This window comes from Panthera pardus, unplaced genomic scaffold (genome assembly GCF_024362965.1).
Source record: "Panthera pardus isolate Hobbes unplaced genomic scaffold, ASM2436296v1 HiC_scaffold_3, whole genome shotgun sequence".
Lineage (NCBI taxonomy): Eukaryota > Metazoa > Chordata > Mammalia > Carnivora > Felidae > Panthera > Panthera pardus.
Genome location: NW_026526876.1, coordinates 27,013,458 through 27,030,252, shown reverse-complemented (window position 1 = coordinate 27,030,252; position 16,795 = coordinate 27,013,458). Strand labels below are relative to the sequence as shown.

The following is a 16,795-nucleotide window of genomic DNA, read 5'->3' as shown; positions in this document are numbered from 1 at the left end:
AAAATAATCATCATTATTAACAATAGATGTTCTTTTTTATTTCATTGTAACATTAGACAAGGAAGTCCTCAAATTAAGAAAGGACACTTTTCTCAATTTTATTATCATTAATTTAAAGGGTTATTTATTGGGGCACGTGGGCGGCTTAGTCGGTTAGGTATCAGACTTCGGCTCAGGTCATGATCTCACAGTTTGTGAGTTCGAGCCCTGGGTTGGGCTCTGTGCTGACAGCTCAGAGCCTGGAGCCTACTTTGGATTCTGTGTCTCCCTCTCTCTCTGCCCCTCCCCTGCTCACACACTGTCTCCCTCTGTCTCTCAAAAATAAATAAACATTTAAAAGAATTTAAAAAAATAAAATAAAAGATTATTTCTTGAGGGGAACCTGGGTGGCTCAGTCAGTTAAACAATTGATTCTTGATCTCAGTCAGTTCAGGTCTTGATCTCAGGGTCATGAGTTCAAGGCCTGCATTGGGCTCCATGCTGGGCATGGGGCCTACTTTTTAAAAAGATTATTTATTGAACTACAAGTATATGTTTATATTGGGAGTTCCAAAAATTTGGAATCAGAATTTTTTTAAACCTTCAAAATTATTTTTTTATTTATTTTTACAATAGTAGTTGGTAGAGTCATGATAGGAGAAAGCATCCAAGAGAATGGTAGAAACCCCAAGTTGAGCATAATGATTACGTCTAGGAAGGAAAGGAAATTGGATTAGGAAGGATATAAGGGGCTTCAATTGTGTATTAGTTACCTACTGCTGTAAAAATAAATTCTTACCCCCAAACTTAGCAGCTTAAAATAATAAACACTATTAATCACACTTTCTGTGGCCCTGGAATCTGGAAGTGGTTTTGCTGGGTGATTCTGCTCAGGTCTCTCAAAGACTTCAGTCAAGTTGTAGGTTGTGGCTGCAGTCTCATCTGAAGACTCGACTGGGACAGGATCTGCTTTCAAGCTCCCTTACTGGCTGTTAGCAGGCCTCAGTTTCTAACTGGCTATTGGCCAAAGCTGTCAGTTCCTTATCCCATGAGCCTGTCAAAGACTGCCTGAGTGCCCTCCCAACGTAGCAGTGGCTTTCCCCAGAGTAAATGATCTAAAAGAAGGAGAGAATGCACACCCAAGATAAGCGTTCAGACTTTTCGTAACTTAATCTTGGTGGTGTATATTATCACTTCTTCCAAATGCTGTTGGTGGCTCGGGCCAGTCCTGCTACAATGTGAGAGGGACTGCTCGGGGTGTGAATACCAGGAGGTGGGTATCACTGGGGGCCAGCTATCTTGGAGACTGACTACCACCAACTATATTTATAATTTTTAGTGTTTATTTATTTTTGATAGAGGGAGAGAGAGACAGTGTGACTGGGGGAGGGGCAGAGAGAGAGAGAGGGAGACAGAGGATCCAAAGTGGGCTCTGTGCTGACAGGAGAGAGCCCGATGCAGGTCTTGAACCCATGAACTCTGAGATCATGACCTCGGTTGAAGTCGGACGCTGAACTGACTGAGCCACCCAGGCGCCCCTATTTATAATTTTTAAAAATCAAATGTTTACTCTGAAATTATGATACCTAAATTGTATTAACTAACCAGTAGTTTCTTTTTTACTTAGATCTCGCTTTGGACATTAAAATTCTTGGAATAACGGAAGAGGAGAGTAATTTTTTAATGCTAAGAAAATATGAAGCCAGTATGGAAAAAATTGTTATGATTTGACAACATTGGGTCATGTATATGCGAATATTCACTGTATTATTCTCAATAACTTTCTAAATGCTTGTAATATTTCAATATCAATATTTCAATAACAACAAAAAATATCTTCCCTAGGGGCACCTGGGTGGCTCAGTCAGTTGAGCTTCCGATTTCTGCTCAGGTCACGATCTTGCAGTTTGTGGGTTCGAGCCCTGTGTCAGGCTCTGTGCTGACCGCTCCGAGCCTGGAGCCTGCTTCGGATTCTGGGTCTCCCTCTCTCCCTGACTCCAAACCCCTGCTCATGCTCTGTCTGTCTCTGTCTCAAAAGCAAATAAACATTAAAATATATATAGATCTTCCCTTAAAAATGTGTAGGGGAAGAGCATACCTCAAATAATGAAGACAGAACTCTGAAGACAATTTTAAGAAACAGTTACGCATTCTCAGAAAAGTATGACAAGACATGCATGATTCTTGTAATCAGGAAATTACAAGAAGGCAGTAGACTGAGATGAAAGAACAATAGGATGGACCAAAAAAGAAGCCAACTGAGAATTCTCTGGCCTTAAAATCCATATTGGAAGGAGCCAAAGGCAGAGTAGATACTACTGAACATGAAATCGGTGACATGACGTGCAGATTCAAGCAAGTCTCCTAGAACAGAAAGGAAAAAGATAAAGAGATAAAAATGATGATAGAGAAGACAAAATTAATTAATCAATCAATTTATTTATTTATTTTTAAGTAATCTCTACACCCACGGTGGGGCTTGAACTTACAACCCTGAAATTAAGAGTCACAGGCGCTATCAACTGACTCAGCCAGGTGCCCCGAGAGGATAAAATATGCAGAAGACATAATCAGAAGATCACTAGTAAGGGGCGCCTGGCTGTCAGCGGAAGAGCATGTGCGCTCTGTTGTGGGGTTGTGCCCAAGTTGGGCACAGAGCTTACAAAGAAGATCAATATTAAGATACTAACAAGAGAGTAGGAATATTTGACAGATTCTTAAGGTGAAAATGGTGTAGGTGTACAGATAAAAACAGCCCAATGCACCTGAAGCAAAATCAAGTTTTTAGCCGCTTGAAAGAGAAACATTTGAAGTGTTCTTCAGAAATGGTGAATATCTTTTTAAAAAATTTTTTTTTACTTTTTTAAAATTTTTCAGAGAGAGAGAGAGAGAGAGGCAGAGCGCGAGCAGGGGAGGGGTACAGAGAGAGGGAGACGAATCTGAAACAGGCTCCAGGCTCTGAGCTGTCAGCACAGAGCTGGACACGGGGCTCAAACTCATGAGCTGTGAGATCATGACCTGAACCGGAGCCGGATGCTTAACCGACTGAGCCACCCAGGTGCCCCTGCGCATGGTGAATATCAGTAGAACAAAAAGGAGGACTATGATCGATAGTATTCAACAAGGTTTTGAAAGTTCTCATTAATGCAATAAAAAAGTTACATAACATTTGAGAAGAGGAGGCGAAATATTTTTTATAGATTACATGGTTTCTTTGGGAAAACCCAAGGGAATCAGTTGAGACTAGTTTGGAATATTTTTGGCTATACACAAATTGGAATATACAAAATATAGGGGTATACAAATTGTAGCTTTTCTATACATCTACCAAAACTAGTTAGAAAATACAAAAGACAGGGGTGCCTGGGTGGCTCAGTCAGTTAAGCGTCTGACTTTGGCTCAGGTCATGATCTCACAGTTCATGGGCTCGAGCCCTGAGTCGGGCTCTGTGCCGACAGCTCAGAGCCTGGAGCCTGCTCTGGATTCTGTCTCCCTTTCTCCCTGCCCCTCCCCCACTCACACTCTTTCTGTCTCTCAAAAATAAATAAACATTAAAAAAATATATAGAAGACAAAAAGATCTTTTCCGTATTACATCAAAAATGCAAAATATCCAGGAAATAAATTTAACAAGGTATGTTTAGAGCTCAGAAGAAGAAAAGGATAATGTTCTAACAGAGGGAAAAAAGGCTCAAATATAGAGATATGCCATTTTCATGGACAAAAGACAATATAGGACAGTTGTCCTATACTTCCTTTACAAATGAATCTATCCATTTAAAGCAAATTCAGAAAAAATCCAACAAAATTTTAAAAATTTAGCAGAGTACAATTTGGAAAACAAAACACAGTGATAGACAATTTTTGAAAAGAAAACCATGTTATAATATCACAATATCATAATATTGTAACAATGTCCTGATGTGGGCATATAGGCATGAGAGTAGATAGAGGGAGTAACAGAACAGAGTAGAAAATCTAGAAGTAGACTCAAATTTATTAGATGTTAATACTCTCTATGTTAAAGGTGACATCTCAGATTTAGGAAAGGATGGATTTATTTGCCAATTGAGTGAGACAACTTTCTAGTTATTTTAGAAAAAAATAAATTAGATTCTTACCTCATACTACATATCCAAATAAATTCCAGATGGAATCAAGATTTAACTATAAGCACTAGAAAAAAACATATATATATATATATTTTTTTCTAAGTATGATACAAAAGACACTAGGGACATCATTAAACAAAAGACCGATGTATTTTACCATACAAAATTTAAAAGTTTGATGGCAAAAAAATCGCTAACAGGTTAGAAATCACGAAAATTCTGTGAAGAAATATTTGCAATATATATATAATGGACAAAGGGTTAAAATTCTTGGGCTAGAAATAGCTCTTAAAAATCATAAAAGAAATCCTAATAAATAGGCAAATAATAAGAACAGGCACTTAATCAAAGAAGAAATCCAAATGGCCCATAAATCCATGAAAAGATATACAATATCACCAGCACTCAAAGGAATACAAATTAAAACAAAAAGAAACCTTTTTATTTGTTTTTTTATTTTTAAAGGTTTTACTTTTAAGTAATCTCTATACCCAACACGGGGTCAAAGTCACAACCCCGAGATCAAGAGTCACATGCCATACCAACCGAGCCAGCCAGGGGCCCCAGAAAGAAGCCCTTTAAAAAACAACTCTTTAAAACAGCAAGGATATCAAATAATGGTGATTTGATGTCCCAATGAGGAGAAATAGGCATTATTACCTACCTACCCTGATTGTTGGTCAGCATAAACTGGTGCAACATTTTTGGGGGACATTTCAGCAATATGTGGCAAAAATATTGAAATCATCGTATCTTTCGACTCAGCAATACAATGCCTAGGAATTCAGTCATTAAAAATGACCATGGGGGCACCTGGCTGGCTCAGTTGGAAGAACATGTAACTTTTGATCCTGGAGTTGTGAGTTTGAGCCCCACGTTGGGTGTAGACATTCTTTAAAAATCTTTAGTGGTGCCTGGCTGGCTCAATGGGCGGAGCATGTGACTCTTGATCTCAGGGTCATGAGTTCGACCCCCCATTGGGCATGGAGCCTTCTCAAAACAAAATAAAATTGAAAATAAAAAAATCTTTTTTTTTTTTAGTTTATTTATTTATTTTGAGGGGAGGAGGGACAGAGAGAGGGAAAGAGAGTCCCAAGCAGGCTCCAGGCTCAGCTCAGAGCCTGATGCAGGGCTTGATCTTATGACCATGAGGTCATGACCTGACCCAGTTATCAAGAGTCGAACACTTAACCAACTGAGTCACTCAGGTGCCCTGAAAATAAAAAAATCTTTTTTTTTTTTCATGTTTGTTTATTTTTGAGAGAGAGAGAGAGACAGAAAGACAGAGAGACAGAGCCCAAGCAGGGAAAGGGCAGAGAGAGAGGGAGACACAGAATCCGAAACAGGTTCCAGGCTCCGAGCTGTCAGCACAGAGCCCGACACGGGGCTCAAACTCACGAACCGCAAGATCATGACCTGAGCCAAAATCGGGAGTCAGACACTTAACGGGCTGAGCCACCCAGGTGCCCCACCCCCAACCAGTCATTCTTCAAACCAGAGTTTATGTGGTGTCCCCAGCCACCCTAACTTGCCCTCCACATTGTCAACCACTCCTTTCTCTCTAACGGGTACAGCTTTTTAATATTGCATTTAACACTATAATTGAATGTTATTTTTCCACAAGCGCCTGTTTGCCATGTGAAGGGAGGATTTATGCCCTAATATCCCAGGACCTAGCCTAATCCCCGGGGGGAGTAAACCTATGAGTTGTCTTTGAAAATCTGACGAATCTGGGGAGACCCCGGTCTCCAACAAGATGGTCCTGAAATCAAAGAACTAGAACATGACTGTAATTTACCTAATGGAAACTAAAGCAAATATTGTATGTACTCTTTTTGAAGAATGATTATGACTGGTATTTCTGGCTTCTAAAACAGTGCCTGGAACAAAGTATTTTGATAACAACCAGTGGTCTGTAATTCGATTCCGGCACTGACCACCCAGAGTTAGTGCAGACCCCACTATTTAAAGGGCACGGTCCACAGCAAGACGGCTCCTAATTCAGACCAACTGGCTACAGATCTAGGGGCGCTCATGCTCTCCCTCAGGTGCGATCGTTTTCTACAACTCGCAGAACTCAGGAAAGCACTGTACTTATGACTGCAATTTTATTATACAGGGTACAAATCAGGACCAGCTAAATGACGAGACACAGAGGGTGAGACCTGGAAGGGTCCCACATGCATAGCTTCAGTGTTCTCTTTCCACGGATTAGGGAGTGTCACCCTCCCGGCACATGGGTGTGGTCACCAACCAGGAAGCTCCAATGGATTTTCTTTGGGGTCTCATTAAACAGGCTGGGTGGAATAAATCATTGGTCATCGAACTGAACCCAATCTGTAGCCTCTCTTCCCTCCCTTGGAGGTCAGGCTGGCTCAAAATCCTGACCCTCTAATGGCAGGATTGGCCTTTCTGGTGAAAGCTGGTGACAGCTCCCATCCTGGAGCTCTCAAGGGGCCCTCCAAGAGTCACCTCATTAGGATAAACTTAGGTGTGCTCCAGGAAGCTTATGAATAACTAAGACACTTCTATCGCTTGGGAAATTCCGAGGGGTTTAGAAGCTCCACGCCAGGAACCTGGCACGAATTCTTTATTATACAACACACAGTAGACGCTCAATAAATATTTGCTAAGCGGAAAGATACACTAAACATACCTGAAATTGGCAGGGGAGAGAAAGGCAGTTAGGCTCTTAGACTCTGCCACCTGACAAGTGTATGCACCTATTACGAAGACGGACACATTAGGCTACAAAAAAACCCAATACCGTTAAACATTCCAATCTTATGACAAACTCCCCCTGCTCTGGTTTCTATTACCAAGCGCCCTGATGATAATTTGACTTCTCATGTGACTTGTTTATAGAAAGACAATGCTAGCCAGGCTGACATGAGAGTGCGTGTCTGCCCGAGTTGATTTGTCCTTGGAAATTAATAAAGTGGCATCCTGGCTTACACGGATCAGTCTCTTTGAGTTCTGTGTGCCCTGCACCATTCGTGTGGTTTCTGAGTCAGATGCCGCCCCAGACCCAACCCCGGACTCTGGCAAGTTCTTCCAGGCTGGTGCCACCCCAGCAGCCTCTAGGAGCCCGTGGGAGCCAGCCAGCCAGGTCTCTCTGCCTCTACATTTCAGGGTGTGGGGCTTCAGGGCATTCACAACATTCCTGCAACAGAAGAGTTTCGGGAACACCCCAAATCGGATCTGGGAGACTTGAATATAATCTCACGCAAGCAGGTATGTCTGAGATGTGGTTGTAACTGAGAAAGCTTAAGCCTAATTAATTTTATTCCACTTGACTTAAAGAAAGAACACGTGAAAGAAGGGGGATCTGAGGACACCTGTAAACTGGACCTCGAGAACACAAATTTCACGGTGTTTATCCGGTCCTGGCCAGAGGCTGGAGACTTTGACGCTGGTATACACTGGCCTTGCAGTAACTGGAGAGAGTCGCTCTTTTGGAGGAAATAGAGAACTCACCCCTCTAAAACCCGAATGAGGAAGATTAGCCCACCATGAGCTGCATTTCAGTGTTGTGCTCCACAAGAAAACTTGTGGTTAATAATTAGATCTCTGAATCCTCTTTACTGTATCCTCTCCATTGCAAATTAGTAAATGACATTCTGGTTTATACATCTTCTTTTTATGAGTTTGGTTAATAGGAGTCAGTCCTACACATCTGATGCATTGACATAAGTGACTTTCAAGCTGAGGAAAGTTGAGGATCGGACGGCAGAAGATAGTGATCCCCTCCAACATATTGTCAGCCTGTGACTGGCCGGCCAGCTCCTCTCTAGATGAACGTATTTACCTCACTGTCTCCCTCAAACCACAATACGCAGAATTCAGGAAACTGTTCCACAGTATCCCTTTAAAAAAAAAAAAGTTTATTTTTGGTGATCTCTACACCCAACATGGGGCTCAAACTCACACCTGGAAATCAAGATTTGCGTGCTCTGCTGACTGAGCCAGCCAGGTGTCCCTGCTCTACGGTATCCTTGAATCACATTCTTTTTTGACGCCTCCCGTGGCTCCGTGGTCCCACAACCCTTCAAAGCAGTCTGCTTTCTAGGAGATCTTGGTTGGGATCCTGAGGATCTTTTGATCCTCAAGGATCTTGAGGGTATCTTTTCTTAAATTAGAATGAAGCCTGTCACCTTACAACTTTTACCTACTGGTCCTTTCACAAAAAAAATCACAGATGTTTTTGTGCCCCTCGGCTGCTCAGCCTCAGTTCCTGTGAAGGCACTTGGTGGTGGAATCAAGCCTTCTCACTCCCCTGTTGTTCTCCCAGCCTCCCAGGGTCTTTCTGGAAAACGTGATCCCCCCCTGAATCTGGTCAGCCCGCGAGCACTATTATTTTTGAGACATGAGATACGGGTGCAGCAAAAGTTTGTTATTTCTTTTAGCGGCTACATCTCACTGCTGGCTCGTACGCTCCAGTTGAAATGCATTCATCTCCGTGCATTTCCCCTTCCTTTTGGATTTGAAGCCGTTGGAATGAGATACACAGTGGCAAAGTTGTAGGCTTCCCTTTGGGGAAGGTCCCCCTTTGGGGAGCGCCCCCTTTGGTGAATGCTATTTCTGTTCAGTCTGAGGAAGAGGGTCCTTAGCTCAGGACTGATATGTGGAGCTGTTCTGAGAATTCAGACCTAAGCTGTGAATGAGTATATTTTTCTTAGAGAGAGAAAGAGAGAGAGAGAGACCGACCTACCTTTCTCGGGGAGAGGAGCCATCGTTAGAGACCTGGGAAGGTGTTTTCCTCATTTTTATCTCCTAGCACCTGGTTGGGTAAAAGGCACTCAGCATGGGCTTGATGAATCTAGCCAAGGAGATACCAATGTCAATTGAGAGAGAAGGAAAAAAAAAAAAAAAAGAGAGAGAGAGAGAGAGAAAGAAAAAAAGAAAGGAAGGAAGGAAGCAAAGGAAAGGAGAAGAAAAGCTATTTTGCTTAAGGCTGTTTTTCCTTCTGGTTCTAGAATATAAAAATGGCATATATAGTAAAATAAGCAAACCTAGGTTTGGTTCCTCTTAGGATCCCTGACACATTCCCGGATGAATTCTTCCCTGTCATCTTGAATCCCTTCCACAAGCCCAAGTTGTCTTCAGCACCAATTTGCCTATTTGTTGACTTAATCTGGCAAAAACTTCCTATCACTCATTCTCCCCCCACCCTGTCCCTTAGCCCCTCAACACCCTTATTCCCTCCACTTGCCACCCCACCCTCTCCCCACCCCCCACCCCAGTCCGCAAACCCACACGGGTTTCAGGTTTAGGATTTGATGTTGTCACTGCCCACGGACATTCGCAGGGACAACTTTGAGAGGCCATGTGCTCGTCCCCCGTTAGGAAGTGGGAGAAATCCCTGCAGCTCGGTTTTGTTCCAATGGTCTGTTCAGTGAGTGATTCCCGTTTCCCCAAAGGCTGCCCCTCATTAGCATGAACGGGGGTGGGGGTGTGGAGAAGGGGTGGGGGGAGAGAAAGAGCAAAAGCCCAGGCTCAGTTTTAGAGCCTGGGAACCGTGTCTACGAAAATGACAGCTAGAGCTTTCTGGCTCCTCTGTTTGATCGTTGGATCATCTCCCGAAGCCCCAGTGGCGGAGAGAAAAGGTAAGATCGGTGAAATGCTGAGTCCTGGGAGAGGAGCAGGGGTGGGGTGGGGGGTGGGGGGGACTGGGGAGAGGGCGCGCTGAAGGGCGGGACGAGAAAGGGGTCAGAGTTTGCAGGAGAGGGGACTCCCGGTCCGCGTTCGTGTTCGAAAGGAGCAAAATGTGTCCCCAGGATTTTGTGTGTCCTGGCAGCCTTTTCGGAAAGAAGCCAGTTCAGCTACTGAAATGATCTCGAGCGAGCCGGGCAGGCTGGAGAAAACTTTGCATGTTAAGTAGTTGCTCCATCGCAGAGGAGGGAAAGTGTCAAAAGGGGTCGCGGCGTGCCTTTCGGGCGCCGTGCGGGCCGGGCTCGCAGGACGCGGCGGGCGGCGGGCGCCCCGAGGAGCGCGGGGTCCGCCCTGCGCCCGGGCCCGGGTCCCGCGGGCGATCCGAGGCGCTGGGTGCGCCCGCCGGGGCTGAGGGCGACGGGGAGCCCAAATCGGGCATATCTCCCCTCTCACTGCAGCCCCAACGAATGGCCCAGGGATACCTGAGTCTTTAAAACACACACACACACACACACACACACACACACACACACACACACAAGTTCATGCATGAGATGAAAAATAAGTTACTGAGGGTATGAAACAGGGGTTCTCTGCAGGGAGAGGTTTTTGTTTTGCTTTTATTTGGATGTTCTCTTCGATTCACTATCTCTGGGAAAAATAGCTTCCGCACCTCACGGGGGCAATTTACTTTGGGTTATTTTTCCACATGGAAATTGAATGACTTCAGTGGCATTTAACCCAAATATCAGACAATCTTTCCCATGACAACAGATGGTGATATCAATGGGGAAGCAGTTGTGAGGTCAACAGTTGACAGTCAGGAATTGGATATCTACCAGAGCTTTATTCAGCTGTGTATGGCACAGCGTTGACCATAATGAGTCAGAATCAACCTCTCTGCAAAACACGAACTGTAACCAGCTATAACTGCTGGGTGAAAGCTGATTTTAAAGGAGATTGTCAATTGGGCAAGATAAATCACTTTAAATGAGGTGTCGCGAGAGCTGCGGACCGGCAGACCAAGCTCTTCAATGCAAGAGGAGAGAAATGCCAAAAAACAGCCGTTGCAACAACTGAAAAAGAAACATAAAGACCGGTTCCTGTGCCTCCTTTGGAGGGGCACTGGGACCCAGGCAAACGGGGAGGCGATATTGTGTAACTGGGCATGGAAGGTTGCCCAGCTCCCAGGCTGGCTGAAGTTTGCTCACTAACCTGTCTGCAGAGCTGGGGGAAATCATTAATAATTCTAAAAATTTGTTCTCATGCCATAATCATTTAAGATATTTTTTTGTTGGTTGGTTTTCCTCCACCAAGGGCAGGGCGGGGAGGTGGGGGGGGGGGGGGAATGTAAGTGATGTGTGTGTGCTTTTATACTTAACCAGGGACCTCTGCCTCCCAGCCATGCTTTAAAAATCTTTCGTAGCTGTGGTTTACTAGTATGTGGTGTCCAAGAAGCCAGATAAAAATCCACTCACAGAGACCAAGATGACAGTGTAAACACGGATGGGAAAACCAAATAGTTCTGTTGTCAGGGGCGCTCAATTAGGAGAACCTGTAATATGAGACCTTTCCCCCTGGGGTTTGCTCTTGGTACTTTCTCAACAAACTGTACATAGCAAAAAGGCGGATGTTTACATATATATATATATATATATATATATATATATATATATATATGAAACGGCAAAAAGAGTTTGTTAACCACAGCCGTCAGTTGTGTTTAGTCCTTAGAACAGATAGGTTGGTGCAATTTTGAAAGCTATAGATTTGAAAAGGTTCCCTAACAAAATGCAATGTTCCCATGTGGTGAGAACTTCTTCCTTGGTTGGCCTCGGTCTCAGAGGGCAAGACCCTCACCTCGGTCTTCCTGCGGGGCCTAGGAAACCCGTGCTCCGCTCGGACCTGAAGCTGGGGAGGCTTCCCTCCCCTCATCACAGGGGCGCCTTCGTCTCCCCCTCGCGTTCCCTGTCCTTCACTTCCAGGGCTCCCGGCCTCCCCATCGCTCCTCTCGCAGGTGCCTGCTAAGTTTCTACGATCCCCCATCTCCCCCCCCCCCCCAGGGCCCTTTCTCCCCCACCCCCGCCCCCGCCATCGGCCTCGCCTCCCCTCCGCAGCCTCGTCGGCTCAGCCCGCCTTCCCACCTCCCTCAACCTCCCCGGCCTCCCCACTCGGCCTCCCCAACCCTTCCCGCTGGGTCTCCCTCCCCTCTCGGCCCCTCCTCCCCTCCCGTCCCCACTCGGCCTCTCCTCCCCTTCCCACAGAGTCTCCTCTCCCCTTCCGGCCTCTCCTCCCCTGACGGCCTCCCCGGCCTCTCCTCTTTTTCCCCTACAGCCTCGCCGCCCCACAACAGGAAGCCCGACCCCGGCGGCGGCCCGAGCGCGGAGGAGACGCCGGGGCCCCGGGCGCAGCCGGTTCCCGAGGCCCCGCGGCGGCCGCGCGCAGCCGAGGCCGCTCCCCGCGCTTGGTCCGACCCGCGACGCCGGAAGCCCCCGCCGCCCGCCGAGAACCGGGCCGGCTTCCGGGAGGCCGCGCGCGCGCCCGCCGGCCCGCCGAGCCCGCGCCTCGCGCAGGCCGAGAACCGCGCCTCGCCGCGCCGCGTGCCCGCGCTGGAAGACTCCCCGCGGCGCGCGCGCTCCCGGGCCCTGCGCTTCCCGGCCGCGCGGCCGCCCGCGCGCGCCGCCGAGGATCCCGCCGGCCCCGCCCACCCCAACCGGCCGCGCGCCGCCGCGCCGCCCCCGGGGCCCGCGCCCGCGCCGCCGCCGCCGCCGCCGCCGCGCCTCAGCCTGCCGCGGAGGGACGCGGGACCCGGCACCGAGCCCTGCGAGCGCGCTTGCAGGACGGACCTGGACGAGCGCGAGTCCTACTGCGCGAGCGAATTCGGTGAGCCCCGCCCCGCAGCTCCTCCCGGGTCCGGGCTGCAGAGCCCTGGCCGCGAGGCGAGCCTCTCCGAACCCAGAGTGCCGGGCTGTGCTCGCGGACTCCCCTAAGGGCAGACCCTGGAGAAACCCACCCACTCGATCCTGCAGTCCTCAGACCCGTGTGGACTATTTCGTGGTGTGTGCAAAACTCACTGGGGAAAGAGAGGAAATGCGTTTCTCCAAACTCTTTGTTTTTTGAAAGCAGCAGTGAACGGAATCGTGCATGACGTGGACGTGCTCGGCACAGGGATCCGGCTGGTGACTCTTCTGGTGGACCGGGACGGGCTGTACAAGATGAACCGCCTGTACATCACTCCGGACGGGTTTTTCTTCCGAGTCCACATTTTAGCCCTAGACTCCTCCAACTGCAATAAGCCATGTCCAGAATTTAAACCTGGTATTGAAACTGATCTGACCACTTTCTATACGGACTTTGTCACCATTGTAGCTTGGGTGCCACAGCCTCGTCTGTCGGTCACCCCAGTACCGGTGGGTGGGGGAGAGTACTCGAAAATGAATAGTTTGCAGACGACAGGTATATATTTCGGTCACTCCGATTTCAGCTCCACCAGCCTCCCCCGTGCTTCTGGTTTAAAGGTGGGAACGGCGTGTTTTGGCACAAAGCGGGCACTCAGATTTTTTTGTTGACAAATGGAGTGATGAAACAGCGTTGCCAGAGGGATGCCTAAGAGGCTTTTCGGAAAAGTTTAGAAAAGTCTTTTTTTGGAGGTTGGGGGGTAGGAAATACCCACTCTCACATCTTCCTAGAGGTGTGCTCTGGAAAATCCTCCTGATTGTGATTAAGACCTTTGTTTTGTCGTGTTGGCAGGTTACAGGCTGATTATCTGGTTATCTTCTAAAAGGTCACCAGACTGTTTCCACCTGTTGTTTGAGGGTGAAATGTCTGAGAATCAACATATGCAGCAAGATAATAGATTCAAGCTTAGGCTTTTTTTTTTTTTTAAAGGATTTTATTTTGGGGGCACCCGGGTGGCTCGGTCCCTTGAGTGTCTGATTTGATTTTGGCTTAGGTCCTGATCCCAGGGTCCTGGGATTGAGCCCTGCTTCCAGCTCTGCGCTGAGCGTGCAGCCTGCTTGAGATATTCGCGCCACCCCCCCCTCCGGCTCACGGGTGCTCTTCTCTCACTAAAATAAAAATAATCATGAAAAAAGATTTTAGAGTAATGTCTATGCCCAACATGGGGTTTGAACCCACAACCCCAAAGATCAGGAGTTGCACGCTCCACCGAATGAGCCAGCCAGGTGCCCCAAGCTTAGGCATTTCTTGACAGTCTCAACATTTTCTGTTCCTTGGCTTTTAAAAGACACTGTGAATTTACATTTTGGTTACTTTTTTTTTTAGGCAGCAGGTATATTGTGATGGGTCACATCTACCATAAGAGACGGCAGCTCCCTACAGCTCTCCTTCAGGTCCTGAGAGGACGGCTCAGGCCAGGAGATGGCCTGCTCAGGAGCAGCAGCAGCTATGTGAAGAGATTTAACCGAAAAAGGGATGGGCAAGTTCAAGGTGCAATTCACACCCAGTGTGTTTGAAATGTACTACTGTGCTTGCACTTCTGGATCATAAGAGACTTGGCTGTCAGCAACGAGACAGGCAAGGTCTGTCTTCGTGTAATGGGGTCTTCCTGTGGAGTGGGGCACACAGCTCCTTCGGGAAGTGATCGCGTAGTTCCAGCTCGAATCCTGAAATTGCCACTTTCTTATTTACAAAATGCTTCTTCCGTGGTATGCTTCTGAGCTGCCTGGCAAAGTTATTCAACTCTAGGGGCACTTACTCACACGGCTCAGATAACTGACCTGTCCAGTTAACAGATCACTGCTTCATGGTGTTTATTTTTAATTATTTTAATTTAAATACATTCTTCAGTAGAAATAGTTCACAAAAAAACATTTCCTTGATTTTAAATATACAACTTTGAATAGGTTATATCGCGTATCAAACCAAATTTCATACTAAAACCATCACATTTTAAATTCTGTACATAACAGTAAGTGCACTAGTCAGAAGACATATATGAAATGTCATTTAGATCAAACACTAGGGTCAGAGCTCAAGACAAGTATTAAAGTTTTACACTTAAAAAGTACTAACGGGCTTAATTCAAGCAGAATATTATTCAAACAAGTGTTCCTGATGTACCAAAATGTAAGAAATAGTTTGTTTTCATGCCTCCCTGCTCCTAAAACATATGTTGTGTGCCAAACTGGCAACACAATGTCTATCCCAATGCTAGACATGTTCTGGGCGTATCTGATGTCATTTTTCTGTTAAGACCAAGTATCATGTTTGTGTTTGTCAAGTAGTAAATCTTGCCTTGAAATCAGATCTTGGATGCACCTGTTTTGTTTGTTTGGTTTTTTTTTTTTTTTAGCCTCACTGAGCTCTAAAGGTTTAGGAAAAAGCCCTTCTCGAACTTACTCCAAAAACCCTGGAACCAATAGTCAATGACAGCTTGCAAATAAGTGAATTTTAAACACTTGCCGGTTGGTTTGCAAAAGGTCGAATCACTAGCTGTATTTAATATCGATTTTATACTGGAGTCCACAAAGACATTAACAAGTTTTTTTCAGAAGACCAAGCTGCACATCAGTTAATTTGAAACCTGTGGATGGAGACACGGATAATCCATGGTTGAAGCCATGGTTGCATGAGGAAAGAGAAACAGGAACTGAGCTGAAGGGAAAAAAAACCAGCCTATGTGGTCCTAAAGGAGATGCGCTCCGGGAGCTCAAGATGTGTCTTTCGTCTTGATGGCACACGGAAGCACTGTATACATGAAGGATGTTGAGGCCAGGACGATAGAGCATCCACAAGGAAGTTAGCAGCAGTAGCGTTAAGATGTAACATCTGATTGTGTGGGAGATACTATTACCTGGTGTGTCCCAAACGGGGGGGGGGGGGTGCTGAGGGATAAAATAACATTGGAGAGGTTCTGACTATTCTGTGGTAAAGCGTTATTCAGGGATTTTTTAGAGAATTTTCCAAAAGTGAGTCTTGCTAAAACTTACTAAAAATCATGGTAGAATTGCTTCTTGGGAACGGATCAATTGCATTGTAACACCGGCTATCAGCCAGTAGAGTAAGCAGCAATTGAAGAGCTTCTGGCTGTGTTTGGTTTTTTTTTTTTTTTTTTTTTTTTTTTAAGAATAAAGATTAACAGACATAAGTTGCGCCAGTCACAAAAACCAAAGCTGAATTTTTCAGCGTGAAAAAGCTAACTGGTAATCTCGACCAACGCGGTGGGGAAAATTGCAAAACGGCCAAACGGATAAATTATCGGCTGGATGGTTGGAAGTTAGAGTAGTTACAAGGGTTCTTCTATAAATAGCTTTGGCTTAAAAGGGAGGGGAACACATCACTTTGACAGAAGCCTGAGGGTTAGGGTTAGGGTTTGACTAGACTGATTTGATAGTTTCTGAGGAGTTTTGGAAACACACAAAACGGCAGAACTGTGTGATCTCTGTGACGCGTGGTCATACGGTTAGTGCGTACGTCCCGGCAAACACAAGCAGGCCAGCTTTTTAGGAGCTGCCCAGGGTTATGGCCGTCGTTCAAGACCAGGTTGCAACGAGAGACAAGTGAGGCTCCAGTGAGAGCAGTGGTGGGGGGGGGGGGGTGCGCACAGGAGGTGGTAAGACGGAGAATCCCAAGTTGGGCAAAAAAGGTTAAGAAGAATTTCATTGGCCACAATCTGTAATTTTATGGAAAAATTTAAGTAGCAAATCCATTGTAGTTCCTAATCCTTTTGTCCTGATAGATTTTCCTTAGCACGTGTGTTTGTGCGCCAAAGACTAAAAGGCTATGTGCGCTGGCAGTAGTCTCTCAATAGAACACTCCATCGCCTTCGAGAGGAACTCAGTACCTTCCCTCCTTTGAATTAAGCTGCTAGAACTCAAGAAAAAAAAAAAGTACTTGTCTTGCTTTCAGGTCTATAAAAAAATATATGCCTTTTTTGGGTACTGACTTTTAAGTTTTTAAAAGACATCATTTGGCACTGTTTGTTTAAATTCCTTCAATCGTTCTTAAGGTGGATCAAACAGCATATATGCAGACACCTAAAAACTGGCCCACCAATTGCAATTACAATCCCCGTTTCAAGTCTGGGACTTT

The 16,795-nt window shown here is 46.0% G+C and overlaps 1 protein-coding gene across 1 annotated transcript; it reads left to right on the top strand.

The window, feature by feature from the left end:
• The first annotated feature begins 9,562 nt into the window (after positions 1 to 9,562).
• CUNH17orf58 (chromosome unknown C17orf58 homolog) lies at positions 9,563 to 15,010 on the top strand. The gene is made up of 4 exons (XM_019466497.2): positions 9,563 to 9,696; positions 12,077 to 12,625; positions 12,869 to 13,060; positions 14,027 to 15,010. The coding sequence occupies exons 1-4, from the start codon at positions 9,621 to 9,623 to the stop codon at positions 14,215 to 14,217; spliced, it is 1,008 nt and encodes a 335-aa protein (XP_019322042.2). The 5' UTR covers positions 9,563 to 9,620; the 3' UTR covers positions 14,218 to 15,010.
• The last annotated feature ends 1,785 nt before the right edge of the window (positions 15,011 to 16,795 follow it).

Excerpts from the sequence above, each read along its gene's own strand:
- CUNH17orf58 (XM_019466497.2), top strand. The coding sequence starts at position 9,621 with ATGACAGCTAGAGCTTTCTGGCTCCTCTGTTTGATCGTTGGATCATCT. Across the intron at positions 9,697-12,076 it reads CCCAGTGGCGGAGAGAAAAG|CCTCGCCGCCCCACAACAGG; the intron begins GTAAGATCGGTG and ends TTTCCCCTACAG. Across the intron at positions 13,061-14,026 it reads ATGTCCAGAATTTAAACCTG|GCAGCAGGTATATTGTGATG; the intron begins GTATTGAAACTG and ends TTTTTTTTTTAG.